The sequence below is a fragment of the Sus scrofa genome, chromosome 3, assembly GCF_054392235.1.
Source record: "Sus scrofa isolate SSC_HxYL_T2T_F1_AM1 chromosome 3, Sscrofa_HxYL_maternal_Yorkshire_Landrace_v2.0, whole genome shotgun sequence".
In the NCBI taxonomy this organism is placed as follows: domain Eukaryota; kingdom Metazoa; phylum Chordata; class Mammalia; order Artiodactyla; family Suidae; genus Sus; species Sus scrofa.
The window spans coordinates 47,969,411-47,988,717 of NC_139385.1; the positions used below are offsets into that span (position 1 = coordinate 47,969,411).

Sequence of the window (19,307 nt, forward strand, 5' to 3'; positions counted from 1 at the left end):
GGGCTCCCGGCGCCCCGCCTCCCGCCGGGGGGGGCGGGCCCTTGCGGGGCGGGGTGCGGAGGGGAGCCGGCAGCTGGGGTCGAGGCGAGCCCCCCGCCCCGCGCCCCGCGCCCCGCCAGTGACGCGGCCCCGCCCCACTTGCTCCCCCGACGCCCCCAGCCGCAGACCGCTCTCCAGCGCCAGCTGGCCCTCAGACTGAGAGCCCCGGTCCGTCGTGAACCGTAATTGGGCCCTAGAGGGCCCCCGCTGGAGGGGTAATGGTTTGGGGCGGCCCCGACTGTTCGGAGACGCGCGCGTGGAGTGCACGTGGGGAAGTGGCACCCCGGCCCTGGCCCTTGGACCAGCCTTCCTGGACCGCTGCGCGCCTGGGGGGCATTTGGGTGGCGAGGACACGTTGGAGTGGACTAGAGAGACTTTGTCCAGGAAGTGGACATCTGGAAGCATGCCCCTCCGCCCCGGCCTGGTCATCACTTACTGGTTGATTCCAGGACGCCTGTCTCTGCCGTGGGGCCCCCACCACTCCCCTACGAAGGATGCTGAGAGGAGTCAGCATCCTGCTGGAGTGAAGCCAGCCTCCGGAAGAGGCTGAGGCCAGCACCAGGACTGTGGGGACCCGTGAGCACCCCTCTTGCAGGGCAGTGGCAGGAGACAGTATGAGGTATGCCACTGTCCTCTGGGGCAGTACAGGGAACACCCCTCTCCTGAGTGGAAAACCCTTAAGGAGCATGTCCCCATGCTGTCTTTGACTTGTGTCACCTTGGCCCTTTGAGGGGGACCCCTGGGGGCCATAAGGAGCTGCTGGGTAAAGATGGTGTCAGGTGAGATGCTGGATGGGCCACGTGACTGTGACCCCACCAGACTGAGGCCCGCACGTGAGGGTGGCCCCCGGTCTTGGGGCACCGTCTTGGGGCACATCCAGCTGGGAAAACCCTGATCCCCAGAGCTCCTCCCCTCCCCCTCGTCCTCTTCTTCCTCTGACCGGCCCTGGGACCCACTCCAGCCCAGGCCCAGGCCCAGCTGTACTCCCCCTTCCCCCAGGGCCCCAACCAGGACTTCCTGTGGCGGGAGGGGCAGCAGCCTTTCAGCCGCCTGCTGGAAGCCACCCAGCTGTTTGTGGCACTTTGTGCCGCTTCCTTCCGGGGGAGGGCACTGTGTCATAAATACCCCTTGGGAGGCAGCCTGGATGTCATTCCCACCCCTTTCTTTCCTCCTTACCCCCTGCAGCCATTCTGCCCAAACAATGAGTCCCCTTTCCTGCCTTCCTGTGCTCACTCCCCCCGTTCCCCCTCTCCTGCCTGCCCCCCGGAGGGAAACTGAGGCTAATCTGGCCTAGTCCCCCTGGTGGGGGCCGGGCCGGGCCGGCCCGGCCAGGGCGGGGTGGGGGGGATGCTGTTTTGCATTCACTTGCATTTTGATTTCACGATGGGTGCACGCTCCTTGCAGAAATTTCAGGGAGTCCACACATTCCTGATGGGGAGTCTTGTCCCCAACTGGAAATGAGGAAAGAGACTCAGAGGGCAGGCCTGGCCTCCAGGAGGAGGAGGAGGAGGCAGGGCTGGAACCAGCAACCCACTTCTCCAGATGTTCCACCCTGAGTGCAGGGGCTTGCACAACCTCTGTGTGTGTCCCCCTGCCCCACCCCCCCCCGCCCTGTTTGTGGTTTGAGGCTCCACCGCAGGCCGGAAGTGGTGGGTTGAGCATTCCCACTGTGGCCTGAGGAGCTGGCTGGGGGTGAGAAGGTGGTGCAGGGCTGGAGGAGGTGCCTGGGGCCTTCTCGGTCCTGCTGCTGGGCTTCGAGAGGCATGTTGGAGGATGGCGATGGAAGATGAAGGCGGGGACCCTCTCGATACTGTGAAAAGTGTCGGTGCTGGCCTGAGCTGCTCTGGGCCCTGGCAGGCCAGGCCACAGCCTGAGGAGGTGCCAGCAGCCCCTGGTGCCTCGAGAGAAAGGACAGAGGCTCCCCCAGCCACAGAGGCCAGCAGCCTGTTGAGTGTTCTCTCCATGTAGGCCGGCTAAGACCGTGGAAGGGGCAGCACCCTATGGTGACTTGTCAGCGGGGCGCCTTCTGGCATCTCCCCGCTTCCTGCCGTCTGCAGCCGACAGGCCCTTGGGGCTCCAGGGCTCCTTGGGCAGAGTGGGCACTGGGAGGGTGTGTGTGGGCTGCGTCTTCTCCTCCTGGGGCTGTGCTACCAGGGCCCTGGGCCCCAAGCCCAGGCACTTAAGGGACCCCTTGCCTTGGCCTGAGACATGGGGAGGGGCAGCTGCCTCAGAAATAGCCAGTGACTTCAGGCTCCTGGCTGGTCTGGCCCACTTTTGCCACTTCCCCAAATAGCCAGGGGCTGGTTCTGGGCCCATCCAGACCCCCACAGCTCAGACTGGCCTGCTGAGCTGAGTCCAGGGTGGCTGGCTGGTGGGGACTCTGCTTCATGGTCAGGACTCCCACCCCCTCAGGTCCTAGAGTGAAGTCCACAGTCACAGGATGGTCCAGACACCTGCCCATCCCCAGCTGCCTGCACACACACCCGGCAATTGCTGCCAGCTTCTTTTTTTTTTTCTTTTGTCCACACCCATGGCCTGTGGAAGTGCCCGGGCCAAGGATTGAACCTGGGCCACAGCAATGACGAGGCCGCATCCTTAACCTGCTGAACCACCAGGGAATTCCAGTTGCTGCTGATTTCTATTTCTCCAGGGCCTGGGAAGATGAAAAAGAGAGACTGGGGAGTTCCCTTTGTGGCTCAGTGGTTAACGAACCCAACTAGGATCCATGAGGATGGGGGTTCATTCGATCCCTGGTCTTGCTCAGTGGGTTGGGGATCAGGTGTTTCCACGAGCTGTGGTGTAGGTCGCAGACGCGGCTCAGATCCCGCAGTGCTGTGGCTGTGGTGTAGGCTGGCAGCTGTAGCTCCGATTTGACCCCTAACCTGCGAATTTCCACCTGCCACGGGTTCGGCCATAAAAAAAAGCGGAAAAAAAAAAAAAAATAAAGGGACTAGAACTGGGTTCCCACGTCAGGGGCTCCTCCAATCTGGCAGTGGGCCAGATGCGAAGCAGAGCATGTGTGTGTGTGTGTGTGTGCATGTGGCTGTGTCCAGGCCTGAGCACGCACCTTCTAATGCCAGGGTCCTCGCTCAGGAGCTCTGGTGGGCCGAAAAGCTGGGGATTCCTGGATTTGCCGGCCAAAGTGTACTGGGGAGCAGCACCCGTGAGGGGCCCGGGTTTGCAGCAGAGGCTGCCGGGATCTGCCCGGAACTCGGGAGCTGGGACAGACCTTTGCAGGTAACCCTGGACACCCAGGCCACCCTCTCTGGGGAGGGAGCAGGATCTGAGGCGAGGCAGTTCTTCAACTCCCTGAAGGCCACTCCTGGTGGCTGAGGGTGGGAGGGGGAGGGTGGGAGTGGGCGCCATCTCTGCCCTGAGCCAGCTGTGGCCGGTGCTCCTGGCAGCTGGGGATGAGTGACTGGGTCGTGGAGGGTCTGGGTGATGCCCTGCAGCACCCACTGCGGGGGCGGGGGGGAGACCTGCCAGCACCCGATGCCCAGCCACGGCAAGCTCTGGAGGTGAGCCCGGGCCCTTGACCCCCGTCCGGTTGGCCAGGTACATGGGGCGTGCTTAGTCCTGGCAGGTGTGGGGGACTGCCCTGTCCCTGCTGAGAGCCTGGCATGGGAGAGGTGGCACGTGCAGGTGTAGGCTGCTGGCAGCCTTCCTCTTGTTTGTGTCCCAAGAAGGCCGGGGTCACCCACCTGCACTGTGCAGGAGTCCTCCTGTGGCCCCAATTTCATTGTCTCCTTCTATTGAAGAATCGTGTTGATATACCTGAGTTCATCAACGACCCAGTGTGCGCAAGTGCTGCTCCAACCTGTGGTGTGGACAAGGAGACAATCGGAGGATTCTGTCCCTTTGTCCCAGTCTCAAGACCGACGTATGCGCTGGCTGCCACCCCAAGTTGTCAACTTTATTTTCTCTGCAGCCAAGGACCAGGGAGGGCATTTTCTGCGGTCATACCCTGGGCAGAGAGGACCAGTGCCACCTGGTCCCAGCCCAGCAAAGGGCCCGAAGACACATTCGTGGGCCCTTGGAGGCTAGGCTTGAGGGGAGGCTCATGTGCCTCAGTCTTTGGGCGCCAGTGGACGATTCCTTAGAACAGCTGTGGTCCCAGTTCTGTGTCCTCCGAGAGAGGAGGGAGGTGGCGGAGGAAGTCTGTACCCCTCTGGCACTCACGGCTCCCCACTTCCCCGGTCTTTTTGAGGCTTGCACCCCACTGACTCCTGAGACGTCTAAAGTTTGGACAGAGCAATGCCGGAAAACTCCCTTCAGCAGCCTCGGCCGAGAGCAGGTGGTCCCTTTCGTGTGTGACTCGGGGGTGCAGGGATGAGCTGCCTCGAGGCTGGAGGGGCACGGAGAGGTCGCGGAAAGTCTGCTGCCAGCCCTTGTGCCAGGGTCCCAGCCTGGCCTGGGACCACAGGGGCCTGGCAGAGGGGCAACAGCTCTGATCCTGCCTTCGATGCGTGTGAGTGTGCGTCCGCGGTTGTGTGCGCATGTGTGAGCGGGAGCGTGAACGTGTTAGTGTGTGTTTCAGCAGGTGTGAAAGACTGCGTGGGCGAGCGTGGGTGTCAGTGGGGGTCGAGCATGCGGGAAGGTGCGTGAACGCAGGAGCGTGTGCGTGCGGCTTAGGGCGAGAGCCTGGGCAGCGCGGCCTTCGAGGGAGGCTGGCGGGCCGCCTTGCGGTACATCCGCCCCGGCCCAGCGCCCCCCGCCCCGCGTCTCAAGCCCCAGGCAGGGCCCTGGAGTCCGGCCGCGGGCGAGCCGGCCTCCGGCTCCTGCGTCCCCGGCCCGCAGCCGCAGGTGCCGCGCCGCCCGCCGCGGGAGAGCGGAGCCCAGCGGCCTTCCCGGAGGAGGCGACTCGGGCCGGGCGGGCCCACGCATTCCTGAGCCCTGAGTCAGCGCGGCCGCCCCCTCCGGCCGGGCCCGCCCCCGGCGCGCACGCCCCTCGCTCCATGGCATTCCCGGGCGGGCGGGCCGGACGGCCGGGCGGGGACTCGGCGCGGGCGCCCTCGGCCGGCGGCGGCGGCGGCAGCCCCTCCCCGAGGCCCCCAGGACCCCCGAGGCCCCCGGTGCCGGCGGCGGCGGCGGCGGCGGCGGCGGCGGTGAGTGAGCGCGCGGCGGGAGCGGGGAGCGGGGCGCGGGCCGGGCGGGTTGCGGGGCTGCATCCGCCGCGCGAGGCGCCCGTGCGCAGCCCCCCGCCGCCGGAGCCGCCGGGAGCGGCCGGAATGCGGCCGCGTCCGGGCTCCGGGCGGGTGTCCGCCCGAGGCGGCCGGACTTTCCCTCCTGGAGTTTCCCGAGCGGCCGGAGGAGGCGGCCCAGCCCCGCATTCCTCGCCCGGCGCGCCGCAAAAATAGCCCGTGGCCGGATTAGCACGTCCCCGCGGCCCGACCCGGCCGGACAGCTCGGCTCCAGCCCCCGGCCGCCGGCTGGGGATCCCGGGAGCGAGAGGGTCCGGAGGCCGGGATGTCCCCAGGCTCCTCCGAGCTGCACCCTGCCCCCCTTGCATTTTCCTTCCCGGCCACCACCAGTGGGTGGTGTCTCCAAGTCGAAACTCCAGCTCAGAGGGTGGGACTTCTCAGACCATCCCGGTCCCAGCTGGCCTCCCTGGGGACGGGAGCAGTTTCAGCGGGCGCGGGGGCGGGGGCACGACCCCACTTTGGGCTCTCGGTCTCCCCCGTGAAAGCCCCCGCAGCAGCAGGGTGCTGCCCTCCCCTGTGCTCCGTGGCCCAGAGGAGCGGGCCGGGGCCCCTCCTGGGTGCCTTGAAGCAGGCACTTCTTGGGGGCGGGGGTGCTGGCTGGACCCCCGGTGCCCAGGCCCCGCATCCCGGGGAGGGGGGGCGGGGTGGGGGGCTGGCTGTCTGCCCGCCCTGCGGGGGCGGGGTGGGCTTGTCTCTGGGGGGAATGCCGGGTAGGGGAGCCTGACCAGAGTTCCTTCTTCTCTGTGTGCACCTTGGGGTTGTGTCTGTGTGTCTGTCTGGGTGGGCGGGGCCCAGGCCCGTGCTGGGAAAAGCCCCCCCACCCCCCACCTGGGGACTTCCTGGCAGAGAAGATTCCAGGATGAAACTGGCTTTTCAGGTTTGGCTCAGCTGGGTACTGGGTCCTTCCCACTCTGGGGAGCCAGCCCCAGCCCCCTTAGCCCCCACCCCGAGGTTGGGAGGAAGCTGGGCAACCCAGCAGTTGGTGGGGACCCAAGGAACCCTGAGACTGAGCCCCCCACCAGCAGGGGTTATTCTGGGCAAGCCGGTCCTTTTCCTTAGACAAGCAGGAGCTACTAGCAGAGGCTGGTAGTGGGGCACAGGGCTTGAGTGGCCCTGGACTGAAGGTGCCAGGCCCCAGGCCCCTTCCCACACCCTGCAAGCAGTCTGCACCCACTGCACAGAGAGGGCACCAGAGCGGGAGCGTGACCAGCATCCCCGTCCAGCGTTCATGGCCGGCCAGGCGAACTGTGCCCCTAGGGAGCTGGCATTCCAGGGGAGCCCTTGGTTCAGAGGGAATCACCCAGGTCTCCCCTGGCTTCCTGGGCCCACCCTCAGGGTCTGTGGACTCAAGCGGCTGCTCAGGGCACCTCTGGGAGCCCCTCCACCCAGATGTGAGGCCCCTAGTCCCCCACCGTGGTGTCTGTGACAGGATCGGACCCTTAGCTTCTGCCTGTGTCTGGGTTGGGTGTGTTTGCGGGTGCCTTCCTCCTGCCTGAACTTAGATGCTCTGGGTGGAGTAGGGTGCAGTGGGGGCTCAGAGGGTCCTTAGCCCTCCACAGCCTGTTGCTCCCCTGGGGGCCTGGGGCCTCTCCCACCCAGCTCCTGGGCAGACATGGCCCGAGGCTTTGAACCCACCTGGAGGCTTAGTGACTGCAGGTGGTGTCTGGCCTCTGAGCCTCAGTTTCCTAATCTGTAAGGTGGGCACAGAGGACGTCTGCAGGGCCTGTGACAGGTCAGTGGCGCCAGCCAGAGTGAGGCAGGTGACTGAAGCCATTCCTGCTCCGATAATAGACTTCGGGGACTTGGTGTCCCCTCCGAAGGCCCCGCAGGCCCTCTCCAGCAGCCAACGTGTCCGGGGAAGGGCTGCTGAGCCTGTGGGCACCTGGGAGCAAGTGTGGGGGGTTGCTCAGGGGCACTCCTGGGCCTCTGATTGGGGACCAGGCTGCTCATCTGCCCTGTGTCCCGCCCTGATGCAGCTTGAGGAGTGCTTGCACCTGACTCCCGAGGTCCAACTAGACCACTGATGGTCACACACACAGCTTGCTGGAGCCAAGTCCGTGCCCTTCCCCCTTGCTGACTCTGTGGCACGGTCAAGTCCTCTGACCTCTCTGAGCCTTGGGGCTCCCGGATGCCAGGAGGTGTCTGCCCTGCCAGGCCCAGTGGGGTCACAGGCTTTAATTCTGGCCCCTTGGGCCGTGTGTGTGTCTTCCGAGGCTCTGGGCGAAGCTGCGACTTCACCAGCCTCCCACGGCTGTCATCTTCAGGGCCTCTGTAGCAGGAGCCTCCTGTTGCCTTGTGCGTGGCTCCCTGCTCGCTCACCTCAGGTGACAGCTGGTGATGGGCAGCTGAGGGATGCAGGGATCCACTGCGTCCTCCTGGAGACGGGCACAGGGCACTGGGCAGAGCCCAGTTCTGCCCTGCTCCCTTCCGAAGCTCATTTCTTCCACGGAAAAGTGGAGGGGTTGCCAGGAGGGCGGAGGAGGGCGTTGAGGGCCTGGCCAGTGTCATTTCCAACATGGTGCCATTTTTGGAGGAGCTCAGGAGGCACAGAGGAGCCAGCTGGAACATGGGGAGACCGGCTGCCGGACAGCTGGTGACTCCCCTCCTGAGGGAGATCTGGGGTTGGCATGAGGTCAGGGGTCAAACAGAAGACGGAGGCTCAGAAACCCGGGCTCCAGCTGGGGAGGCCGGAGGAGCTGGGCCCTCCTGGGCCCATGCTCAGGTCAGCTGGGGACATGCCTGGGCAGGTGTCTTGGGGCGCAGCCAGGTGCTCCCTTTGACTCCGGCCGTTGGGGCTCCCCTAGGCAGTGTAGGCCTCAGGCTTGCTGGGTCTGGTCCCGGGACCAGGCCATGCACTTGGCTTCCAGCTGCCCCGATCGGCACGTGCGCCGAGCCGGCGCAAGTACAGTAGCCGAGGGGCCAGCCTTCTCCAGGCTGCCGCCCTGGCCAGGCCTGGGTGGGCCAGGCCTCCTCCCGGCCTTCTCCTGCCTCTGGGCCACACCTTCCCCACTGGGCCTGTCTGCAGGGTGGCGTGCTCTTGAGCCTTCCTCGGGGGCTCCCCGCGGCCAGCAGGCATCCGCAGCCGCCCGTTCCGCATTTTCTTTCTTTTTAGGTCAAGTATGAGTGACTGACAATAGCGTGTCATGTTTTTCGTCTTTTTAGGGCCACGCCCGGGGCATAGGGAGGTTCCCAGGGGTCAAATGGGCGCTACAGCTGCCGGTCTACGCCACAGCCACAGCAATGCGGGATCCGAGCTGTGTCTGCAGCCTACACCACAGCTCATGGCAATGCCGGATCCCTAACCCACTGAGCGAGGCCGGGGATTGAACCTGCATCCTCGTGGATGCTGGTCGGGTTCGTTTCTGCTGAGCTACGATGGCAGCAGCTCCCACGTCCAGCCTCTCTTTGATCCAGCTGCTGCTTCTTGGGCGCCTACTGTGTGCCAGGCACTGCTGTGAGGGCTCCTCTGCAGCCTTCCCCACGGCCCTGAGCTGCCCGGAGCTCCATCCCACGGCCAGCTTTTGCTTGGTTAGCTGCTTCCTTTCCAGACGCCTGTTCGGGTGTCTTCCGCTGGGTCTGGGCCCCGGGTGGGCAGCCCTAAGTGCTGCCAGAGTGACTCACACGCTGAGATCCCAGGCGGTCACGTCCGCGGGCCACAGCTCTCCCTGCACGAGGGCAGCAGAGCCAAGACGCTGTGGGGCTTTGCCCCGAGGGGCAGTCTAGGAACAAGAGCCCACTGTGCGCCTGGGGGAGGCCCAGACACTGTGCCACTGTCTCCTCTGGGAGGGCACCGTGCTCCTTCCTGCCCAGAGTCTTTGTCTGGTCTGGGCCTGCCCCTCCCCCATATCCTCAGGGTCCACTGTGGAGCCACCTCACCCACTTGGGGCCCACATGGGGGTGGGTCAGGCCAGGAAGTCGCAGGGCTTCAGGAGCAGCCTCCAGCCTCTGCCCCAACCCAGGAGGAATTTGGGTCCAGGTGAGGGACACGGGGCCTCCGTGTACAGGAGGGGGACCAGGGCAGCCTTCGTGAGCCCAGCGACGCTGTGTCCCTGGGGCCCAGAGGCGGGCCCCCCCAACTCAGTGCGTGCTTACACCTCCCCCCCACTCCTTGCTGTGCTCTTCCTGCCCCATCCACTCCGAGTCACCCCATGTTGAGGGCTTGGACCCTGCTAGCTGGTGCTCTGCCGTGACCGGTGATCCCTGAGCAGTGGCTCTGGAGGCGGCTGTCCTGGGTGCCATGGACCCGACGTGACAAGATAGGACATCACTCGGGGGAGGGGCGTGTGCTCCCGCGCTGCTTAGGGGTGGGGGGTCCAGGGCCCAGAGCACCTGTCAGGGCTGCGCAGTCTGACCGAGGCTGCGGGTCCTTGAACTGCCTGGGGGGCCAGGTGTGAGGGGAGCCCGAGGGGGGTGGGTGGGGGTCACAGGTGTGTGTGGTGCTGTGCTCCCCGGCGGCCCGCCCCCTGCACAGAGCCTGCTGATCTCCCGCAGTGACCCCCGGCCCACACTTGGCCCTGTCCCTCTCTGGCCTCGTTTTGGCTTCACCAGGAGCGGGTGAGGCTGTGAGGCAAGTGCTGATCGGGTGGCCACAACAGACCGAGGGCACCAGAGCCTCCCCCATCCGAAATGATAAGGGGGCCCCCTCCCCCTCAGCCCGTGGGGCACAACACCAGCTTAGGGGTCAGACCACCTGCCTGTGCACCAGGCGGGCCCGTCCGGCGCACCCAGGGTGATGGATGTCCCAGCCCTGAGTGAGCCCCATCCGACTTGGCTTGACCAGCGCTGAGACCCCTCGCGCTCCTTGCCACAGTCTCCTTGGTCTCGGGGGAGGGCTGCCCTCCCAGGATGCTGACCTGTGGCCCGTAGCTGTGGCTGGGCCACATCAGGGGCCACGCAGGCAAGTCCTGGCTGGGTTCTGTGAGTCAGCCCAGAGAAACCCGGTGCCCAATCAGGGTATCCTCATGTCGGACCCCATCCCTGCCCCCTCCAGGGACCCCCCCTCCCCCCGTGTGCCTGACCGAACTTTGGGGGATCAGGGCAGGGGCCCAGAAGGGGTTCCAGGCACTTGGGAGCAAATGCTGCCCTTTCCCTGAGATCTGAGCAGGTGCGGGTACGGGGAGGGGCTGGGCCCTGGGTGCAGAATCGGCTCCCAGAAACGGCTGACCGCAGGATGGGCTTGGCGTCCCCGAGGGCCTTCCTCCTCCCCGCCTGTTCGTGGTTAGCCCAGCAGCAAGAGCCGTTGTGCACAGTAGTCCCGGCATTGTCCCTGCCTGCTATGGGGTTGGCAGGCGTGGTGAGGGGTGTCCCTGAGGGGTGACAGGAGTGAGTAGTGTCCTGGGCCTGCCCCTGTGGTAGGGGGTGGTTGGAGCCAGGAGCAGCAGGGGGCTGTCTGGCTTTTGTGTAGGGCCGAGGAGCAACGCCCATGCTCTGTGCCTGCTGTGTAGATGGGCTAGCAACATCCCTGGACATTCCCGGGTCCATAGGGAGCTGGGAGTTGCTGAGTGGGGTCCTGGCCCTTCACTGGTTATGCCACCCTGAGTGTGTGCCTCTCCTTCTGGGCCTTGGTTTCCCGGTTTGTAAAGTGTTTTCTCTGGGAGTTCCTGACGTGGCACAGCGGTAAAGAAGCTGGTAGCATCCATGAGGACGCGGGTTTGATCCCTGGCCTCACTCAGTGGGTTAAGGACCCGGCATTGCCATGAGCGTGGTGTGGGTCACAGTTGCCCCTCGGATCTGACATAGGCCAGCAGTTGTAGCTCTGATTGGACCCCTAGCCTGGGAACCTCCATATGCCGTGGGTGCGGCCCTAAAAACCAATAAATAAGTACATAAAGTGTTTTTTTCTGTTTCCTCCAGGCAGTTGACAGGGAGGCTCAGAAGTAGAAGCTGTTTCTAGGGATCTTGTGGATGGTTGCAGGCACTGCAGGGAGTCTGCCAGGGTCCGAAGCTCTTTGAGGCTGAGGAATTTTGGAGACTCCACCCTCCCAGTGTGGCCCCGCCTCGCTGCTGCTGCCCTTATTTGTCCTCAGAGGCCTTCTCCATCTTGGGTATCCTATTTCCAGATGCCCAGCGAGCCCTCTCCAGTGCCGGGAAGCAGATCTACCCTGAGAGTGCCTATTTTGTAAAGGAGGTTAGAAGCACCCGTAGCCATGCTTCCGTGGCCTTGGCTTCACGGTCCCATGGCCAGGTGGGGGTGGCCCACCTCAGGCCCCAGCCTCTCCGCTCTGGGTCCTGTTTCCTTCCTCTGTGTGGAGAAGATGTGGGGTAGGGGTCTCAGGTGCTTAGGTGGTGCTGAGCAAGGCACCAGCCAGCGCTGAGTGGCCTTGCGCCTGCTCCTGGGCGTGTGGTGCCCCCTGGTGGTCACAGCAGCATTTTCCGCCTCCTGCTTTTCCCCAGGCCCTGAGAAGCCAGGGGGCCCCTCTTCTGCAAGTGGGAGGCCCTGCACAGCTCCTAGTGGGCCTCGGGGGCTTCTGTTTCTGGAGCAGCTGGCATGGTGGTTAAGAGGGTGGGCTTGGGGTCAAAGAGGCTTGAGGCTTCCCCAGTGCGCAGACGGGGCTGGCCCCTCAGCTTGCCTGCCCTTTCCCCTCTGCGAAGGCTGTTCCCTCTGTGAGGGCCACCCCACCCGCCAACCTCGTCGCCAGGTCACCTTGAGAGCCTTTGCTCAGTTGTCAGCTCACAAGGAGGCGTTGCCACCTCTGGCAGCTGTAATGTTGCCTTGTGTCAGCCCAGGTTGTCCGCTCTGAGGCCTGTTCCTGGCCCGGACTCCTTGCTCCAGGAGTTGCAGGGGTTTTTCTTTGTTTTTTTTCCCTTTTAGGGCCACACCCGCGGCATATGGAAGTTCCCAGGCTAGGGGTGGAATCGGAGCTACAGCTGCAGGCCACGGCCACGGCAACGGGGGATCTGAGTTGCGTCTGCGACCTACCCCACAGCTCATGGCAACGCAAGATTGCTGACCCACTGAGCAAGGCCAGGGATCAAGCCCACCTCCTCCTGGATGTTAGTCGAATTCATTTCCACTGCGCCACGAAGGGAACTCCGGATTTTGCCTGTCCTTGTTTCTCCGCCGATGTGGCCCAGGCACCTAGGAGTGGCTCATAGGAGGTCCCCAACTATTCATCGCGTGCACTTGTATCGTCTGGGAACCTTGTGTGTGCCTGGCAGCGTCTTTTGGGACGATGCTGAGCACACACTCGACCTTGGCACCGGGGCCGTGCCCACCCCATTGGGTATCACCGCCTCTCCCTCCTCCACCGTCTGGGCCCCATGACCCTTCAGAGATCCCTTGGTGCTGGTAGTGAGTGACACACCGTGCCCCCTAGGCCCGCCTTGCTTGCCGGGAGCCATGAGTGAGGCCCGCAGGGACAGCACCAGCAGCCTGCAGCGCAAGAAGCCCCCGTGGCTAAAGCTGGACATTCCAGCTGTGGGGTCCCCGGTGGCGGCGGCGGTGGCAGCAGCAGAGGAACCCAGTTTCCCGCAGGGAGGCCCTGGCCAGCAGGGGCTGTGGGTCCAGCCCGCCCCGGCCCCTCCCCGGGACCCCGTGGCCCAGCCCCTGCGACGCCAGGCCTTCCTGCGCAGCGTGAGTATGCCCGCTGAGCCGGCCCGCGTGCCCTCGCCCCACCATGAGCTGCGGCGGCCGGGGCTGCACCGCCAGATGTCCATCACCCAGACCATCCGCAGGTACTTGGCTGCGCCGGCGGCTCCGTGGGCTGGGGGCTGGGATGGGCAGGACAGAGGCAGGCGCGGGGTCTCACCTTCGGGCTGGGGCTGGGGGCCGGACAGGGGCCCCTCTTGTCTCGGCTTTCGCCCGTGTCACCTGTTCCCCGTGTTGCCCTGTCCTCCTGCCTGTCACCTACCGCCGTTCTCTGCTCCCCTCCAGCACTTGCCCTCTCCTCTCTGTCTCCCCCATCCTGACGCTCTGGCCCCGAACAGCCGGCAGGTGCGCTTCGGGCGTGTCCACACTCTGCCCCTCTTGGGTCCCCCTGCTGCCCGCAGGGCCCTCACGCAGCGCCTGTCTCTCTCTCGGTCCCTGCTCAGGTACCTTGGGCAGGGCATGAGTGTGTTGGCGTCAGCTGGCGTGTGCATGGCTTGTGACCTCTCGGGAGCTGCCAGCATGGTTGGTTCCCTGGGGGCTCGTGCTGGACCTGTTTTGCTTTGCATGTCCAAGGGCTGTGGGCAGCCGGCTTGGGTTTGATGTTCCCTGATGTCCATGGTCAAGCTGCTGCCCGGGCCAGGTTTCCTGGGCTCTGATGGTGGACTCAGCATCACCCCACAGCCGCCCCTCTCAGGCATGGGCTGAGGGCCTGTGCACAGTACTCACCTATTTCACCAAGGCCTGTGGTGCTCTTGGCAGTTTGGTGTTGGCTCGTTGTTGACGGGGTGGCCAGGGCTGGAACCTGCCTGTCCTCTTCCTCAGACCCAGCCCGCCTGGACCCCAGACCCTGCAGAGACTGGAGGCCGGGGGTGGGTGTGCTGCCCAACTGGAGCACCTCTGAGGCCCCTGCCAGGGAGAGGGGACAGCTGGCTTCCCTTTGCTGAGTCCCTCCCCTGGCAGGGGCACCGCTGACTGGTTCGGAGTGAGCAAGGACAGTGACAGCACCCAGAAGTGGCAGCGCAAGAGCATCCGTCACTGCAGCCAGCGCTACGGGAAGCTGAAGCCCCAGGTCATCCGGGAGCTGGACTTGCCCAGCCAGGACAATGTGTCGCTGACCAGCACCGAGACGCCCCCTCCTCTGTATGTGGGGCCGTGCCAGCTGGGCATGCAGAAGGTATGCCCGCCTGCGGCTGCCTCCCACCCGCCCTCACTCTGCTCCCCTGGGCTGGGGCTGCTCGCTCCGCCAGCCTAAGAGAAGAGGTGCTTGCAGCCCGTGGTCTGGGAGGGCAGTCAGGTGGTCCCACAGAAGCACTTGAGACACCATCCGGGAAGGGGGCTTGGGGGGCGAGCCCAGGGTCCCGGGACTGAACTCCAGGCCAGCCACTGCGTGCAGGGCCACCCCAGGATGACTAGCAGCATCCAGGAAATAGAGGCTGAGAGAGGGGCCCCTCTGGGCGCCGTGGTTCCCCCTGGGGCGTGGGAGGAGCAGCAGCTGTGCTCTCCACTGCGGGGTTTGGGGTGGGGAAGGGCCGCCCTTGGCGACGACCCAGCCCCTGACTCCTACATCTCCCCGCTTCTCCAGATCATAGACCCCCTGGCCCGGGGCCGGGCCTTCCGCATGGCGGATGACGCCGCCGACGGCCTGAGTGCCCCGCACACTCCCGTCACTCCGGGCGCTGCCTCCCTCTGCTCCTTCTCCAGCTCCCGCTCGGGTTTCAGCCGGCTCCCACGGCGGCGCAAGCGTGAGTCAGTGGCCAAGATGAGCTTCCGGGCGGCTGCTGCGCTGGTGAAGGTGGGTGCAGGGGCTGGGGTGGGGGTGGCGGCTGAGCCGGCTCCACGCCGGGTGCTCACCTCCTCGCTGGCAGGGCCGCTCCGTTAGGGATGGCACGTTGCGCCGGGTGCAGCGCCGAAGCTTCACCCCTGCCAGCTTCCTGGAGGAGGACACGGCTGACTTTCCCGACGAGCTGGACACGTCCTTCTTTGCCCGGGTAAGAGCCTGGGGGCATTGCCGGCGACCCCTCTGCCCACGCGGCCCTCGCTGACTGCGCGTGTTTGCTCAGGAAGGTGTCCTCCACGAGGAGCTGTCCACGTACCCAGACGAGGTGTTCGAGTCCCCGTCAGAGGCGGCGCTCAAGGACTGGGAGAGGGCCCCGGAGCAGGCGGACCTCACGGGCGGGGCCCTGGACCGCAGCGAGCTGGAGCGCAGCCACCTGATGCTGTGAGTGCCTGCTGGACCCATGAGGGACTGGCGCCGGAGGCCCTGCGGCTGTCCCGAGCAGCCGGCCCCAAAGGCAGGAGCCCCCAGGAGCCCCCCAGGAAAGGGTCGTCCAGGAGCCCAGCTTGGCAGCTGTGTTCGGGGGACCCAGGGCTGGGCACCATGCGAGTCTCGGCTGCCCCTCTGTGGAATGGGATCTTGGTCCCAGAGCCCACCGGCTGGAGAGAATCCAGCGGGAGGACATGACCAGTTAGGACTTGCAGATGTGCCAGGGACCCTCCCCGCCACCCCAGGAGCGCCCGGGACCTCTGTTTTGCTGCTAAGGAGGGGCTGCCATCAGCCTGTCCCTTCACTGCAGATGGGAGCAGGAACGAGGAGGGGTCGTCCTTGTCCCGCGGGGATGGATCGCAGCAGGTGGGGGGCTGGGGCCCGAAGTCACAGCGCCCCTTCCCCCAGGCCCCTGGAACGTGGCTGGCGCAAGCAGAAGGAGGGCGGCGCAGGGGCCGGGCAGCCCAAGGTGCGGCTGCGGCAGGAGGTGGTGAGCGCGGCCGGGCAGCGGCGGGGCCAGCGCATTGCGATGCCCGTGCGCAAGTTCTTCGCCAGGGAGAAGCGGCCCTACGGTCTGGGCATGGTGGGCCGGCTCACCAACCGCACTTACCGCAAGCGAATCGACAGCTACGTCAAACGCCAGATCGAGGACATGGACGACCACAGGTGATGCGGGGAGGGGGTCAGGGAGGGGGTGCGGCTTTGGGCAGGCCCGGGCTGGGGACCCAGCGCTGCTGACATTTGCCCCGCAGGCCCTTCTTCACCTACTGGCTCACCTTCGTGCACTCGCTCGTCACCATTCTAGCCGTGTGCATCTACGGCGTGGCGCCCGTAGGCTTCTCACAGCACGAGACCATGGACTCGGTGAGCCACGCGCCCTCCGGGCCCCGGGCCTGCCCAGCCTGGGCTCTGGGCCCCCTCCCGCCCCCTCTGGGAGGAGAGGGCCGGGCTGAGCCCCGCCTGCTCTTTTGCCCCAACCTCCCAGGTGCTGCGGAACCGCGGGGTCTATGAGAACGTCAAGTACGTGCAGCAGGAGAACTTCTGGATCGGGCCCAGCTCGGTGAGGGTGGGGTCCGGCTCGGTGGGGGCGGGGCCCGGCGGGCCGAGGGCGGGGCCCGGCGGGCCGGGGGCGGGGCCGGGCCCCTGGGCTGGCAGGGGGCCCCCGCCGCAGCTGCACCTCCGCTCCCCCGCAGGAGGCGCTCATTCACCTGGGTGCCAAGTTCTCACCCTGCATGCGCCAGGACCCGCAGGTGCATAGTTTCATCCACGCTGCGCGCGAGCGCGAGAAGCATTCGGCCTGCTGCGTGCGCAACGACCGGTCTGGCTGCGTGCAGACCTCAGAGGAGGAGTGCTCGGTGTGTGCCCGCCCGCAGCTCGGCTCGCGCCCTCGTCTGCACCTCGCGTTTGCGGTCACCGGTTACCGTGGGACTTGAGATAGAGCCGGTTGAGCCCTAGTTCCCGGCACGTCCCATCCGTTTGTCTGCGAGGCTTTTAGCATCACATTTGCTGCACCTCCTCCTGCTGGCTCCACACTGGCTGTAACTTGAGTGTGCCCTTCCCGCACACGTCTTAAGTTTCTATTAGTGGTATTGCCTAATTTTTCCCCCTAAACAGAAACATCCTCATCCAGTTTTTTTACCATCTTATGGGGAGGTGCTATAGCTCATACCAGTTCCCTGAGCTTGGATACAGGCTGTTTTAGGCTCACAGGAAAGACGAGCTTGGAGCCGTCATGACAATCTCCCAACATGTTTCCAGAGTGTAAATTCACGGGGGTGGGGTTGCAGAGTCAGAGGGAGGAACCTCCCGGAGACCGTACTGGGAGAGGGGTGGGCTCTGGCCGGGGGCTGACCCTGTGTCCTCCCACAGTCCACGCTGGCAGTGTGGGTGAAGTGGCCCCTCCATCCCAGCGCCCCAGACTTTGCCGGCCACAAGAGGCAGTTCGGCTCTGTCTGCCACCAGGACCCCAGGTCAGTCCTGCTGGCCTCTCCCTTACCTCCCTTGGTCCACGTCTCCCTCGGGGGTTGGGGTTGGGGGTGGGGGTCTAGCTGCTCCCCTTGTCCAGTCGGGCGGGAAGTGCTAGGCCAAGGGCACAAAGCAAGGCCTGACCTCATGCTGGGCTCCTGCAGGGTATGCGATGAGCCTTCCTCTGAGGACCCCCACGAGTGGCCAGATGACATTACCAAGTGGCCGGTGAGCTGGGGTGGAGGGTTTGGGAGTCGCCCTAGGGTGGGCAGAGGAATCCACCCCTCACCCATTAGTGAGGCCGGAGTGGTCCCCACTGTGGGACCGCCTGGGTTTCCAGGCGCTATGTTCTGGCCTTTAGCCAGCCTGTTCCTCCACCAACACCTGCCTCTGAGCAGGTCGTCAGAGCAGAACCAGGTGGGGACATGGGAGGTCAAATGACCTTATTCCAGCGGGACACAGGGTCCAGCTCAGGGACCTGCCTTAGGCCAAGGGAGGTCTGTGTCCCACCCCACACCCTGTCCATCTTTGCCCCAACCATGGGTGGGGCCCAAGGTCAGGGGAGACCCTGACCCAGCTCGTCCCCATCTCTGCTCCAGATTTGCACCAAAAGCAGTGCTGGGAATCACACCAACCACCCCCACATGGACTGCGTCATCACGGGCCGGCCCTGCTGCATTGGCACCAAGGGCAGGTAGGGGCAGCCCTGTGCACCTGCAGCTGGTCCCGGGCCACGCCCTCCTCCCCATCAAGTCCCAGGATCCCAAGGGGCGTGGGGTGAGGGAAGGGCCCACAGAGATGGCCTGGACGCTCCCCCCCTCCCCCGCTGCCTTTCCAGGTGTGAGATCACGTCCCGGGAGTACTGTGACTTCATGAGGGGCTACTTCCACGAGGAGGCCACGCTCTGCTCGCAGGTAGGCCTTGGGGTGAGGGCCCTCTGCTTTCCGCCAGCCACGGCGGGCGCTGATGGGCCCCTCTGCACAGGTGCACTGCATGGACGACGTGTGTGGGCTCCTGCCCTTCCTCAACCCCGAGGTGCCCGACCAGTTCTACCGCCTCTGGCTGTCCCTCTTCTTGCACGCTGGGCAAGTGACACCCTGTGGGCTGGACAGGCCTGGGTGGCGGGGGTGGTTCCCGGGAGCCCAGGAGTAGCAAGTCAGCCTTCCTCGCTGAGCACCGCCCCCCCCCCCCAACAGGATCCTGCACTGCCTGGTGTCTGTCTGCTTCCAGATGACTGTCCTGCGGGACCTGGAGAAGCTGGCAGGCTGGCACCGCATAGCCATCATCTACCTGCTGAGTGGCGTCACTGGTAATCTGGCCAGTGCCATTTTCCTGCCATACCGGGCAGAGGTAAGGCCTCCCAGGGGTGGGGTGCCTCCCGTGCACCTGCTCCAGAGCTCAGGTCCCTCCGGCGCTCAGCCGAGGAGCCGCTCCCTTTGGCTCCTCTGTCCCGACGTGCCCTGGGGCATGGGAGGTGGGGCGGGGAGGCCAGGCTCTGGGTCCCTGGCTGGAGGGGCGCTGCCCGGGCCCGGCAGCTCACGGCCACCCTGCGCCCCCAGGTGGGCCCAGCCGGCTCGCAGTTCGGCATCCTGGCCTGCCTCTTCGTGGAGCTTTTCCAGAGCTGGCAGATCCTGGCCCGGCCCTGGCGCGCTTTCTTCAAGCTGCTTGCCGTGGTGCTCTTCCTCTTCGCCTTCGGGCTGCTGCCCTGGATCGACAACTTCGCCCACATCTCGGGCTTTGTCAGTGGCCTCTTCCTCTCCTTCGCCTTCCTGCCCTACATCAGCTTCGGCAAGTTCGACCTGTACCGCAAGCGCTGCCAGATCATCGTCTTCCAGGTGGTCTTCCTGGGCCTCCTGGCTGGCCTGGTGGTCCTCTTCTACGTCCACCCTGTCCGCTGTGAGTGGTGCGAGTTCCTCACCTGCATCCCCTTCACCGACAAGTTCTGTGAGAAGTACGAGCTGGACGCGCAGCTGCACTGAGCCGCCAGGGCTGCGCAGGCGGGTGGGCTTGGCCGCCGCCTGCAGTGCAGCGCGTCTCCCGCACACAGACCCTGTTGCCGAAGCCCTGGTGCTTCTGGGCACTTCCCGCCCTGGTTCCCATGTTCCCCTCTAACTAGTCTCTTGACGACCACCTCGCGTGGCCAATAAACGGACCGGGAGCGTTTTAGCTGCCACTAACGTGACCAGGGCTGCCTCTGCCTTTCTGGGTTCTGGCTGGGCCCCAGGCCTCCCCCTCACGAGTCCCCAGAACC

The 19,307-nt window shown here is 65.4% G+C and overlaps 1 protein-coding gene across 33 annotated transcripts; it reads left to right on the forward strand.

Moving 5' to 3' along the window:
- The first annotated feature begins 45 nt into the window (after window positions 1-45).
- Window positions 46-19,238, forward strand: RHBDF1 (rhomboid 5 homolog 1). Of its 33 annotated transcripts, none has more exons than XM_021086954.2 (19): window positions 46-658; window positions 3,120-3,276; window positions 12,557-12,914; window positions 13,167-13,271; window positions 13,789-14,002; window positions 14,411-14,620; window positions 14,694-14,816; window positions 14,889-15,046; window positions 15,500-15,757; window positions 15,844-15,955; window positions 16,077-16,151; window positions 16,285-16,446; window positions 16,961-17,061; window positions 17,221-17,284; window positions 17,656-17,750; window positions 17,895-17,970; window positions 18,041-18,141; window positions 18,253-18,406; window positions 18,616-19,238. In XM_021086954.2, exons 3-19 carry the CDS (start codon window positions 12,580-12,582, stop codon window positions 19,033-19,035), a joined length of 2,763 nt encoding a protein of 920 aa, XP_020942613.1. In that variant the 5' UTR covers window positions 46-658; window positions 3,120-3,276; window positions 12,557-12,579; the 3' UTR covers window positions 19,036-19,238. The 33 variants fall into 33 exon arrangements, with proteins under 33 accessions (XP_020942613.1, XP_084874368.1, XP_084874353.1 ...); XM_085018242.1 differs by having other exon boundaries at window positions 14,893-15,046; XM_085018227.1 differs by having other exon boundaries at window positions 3,133-3,276.
- Window positions 19,239-19,307: the final 69 nt, after the last annotated feature.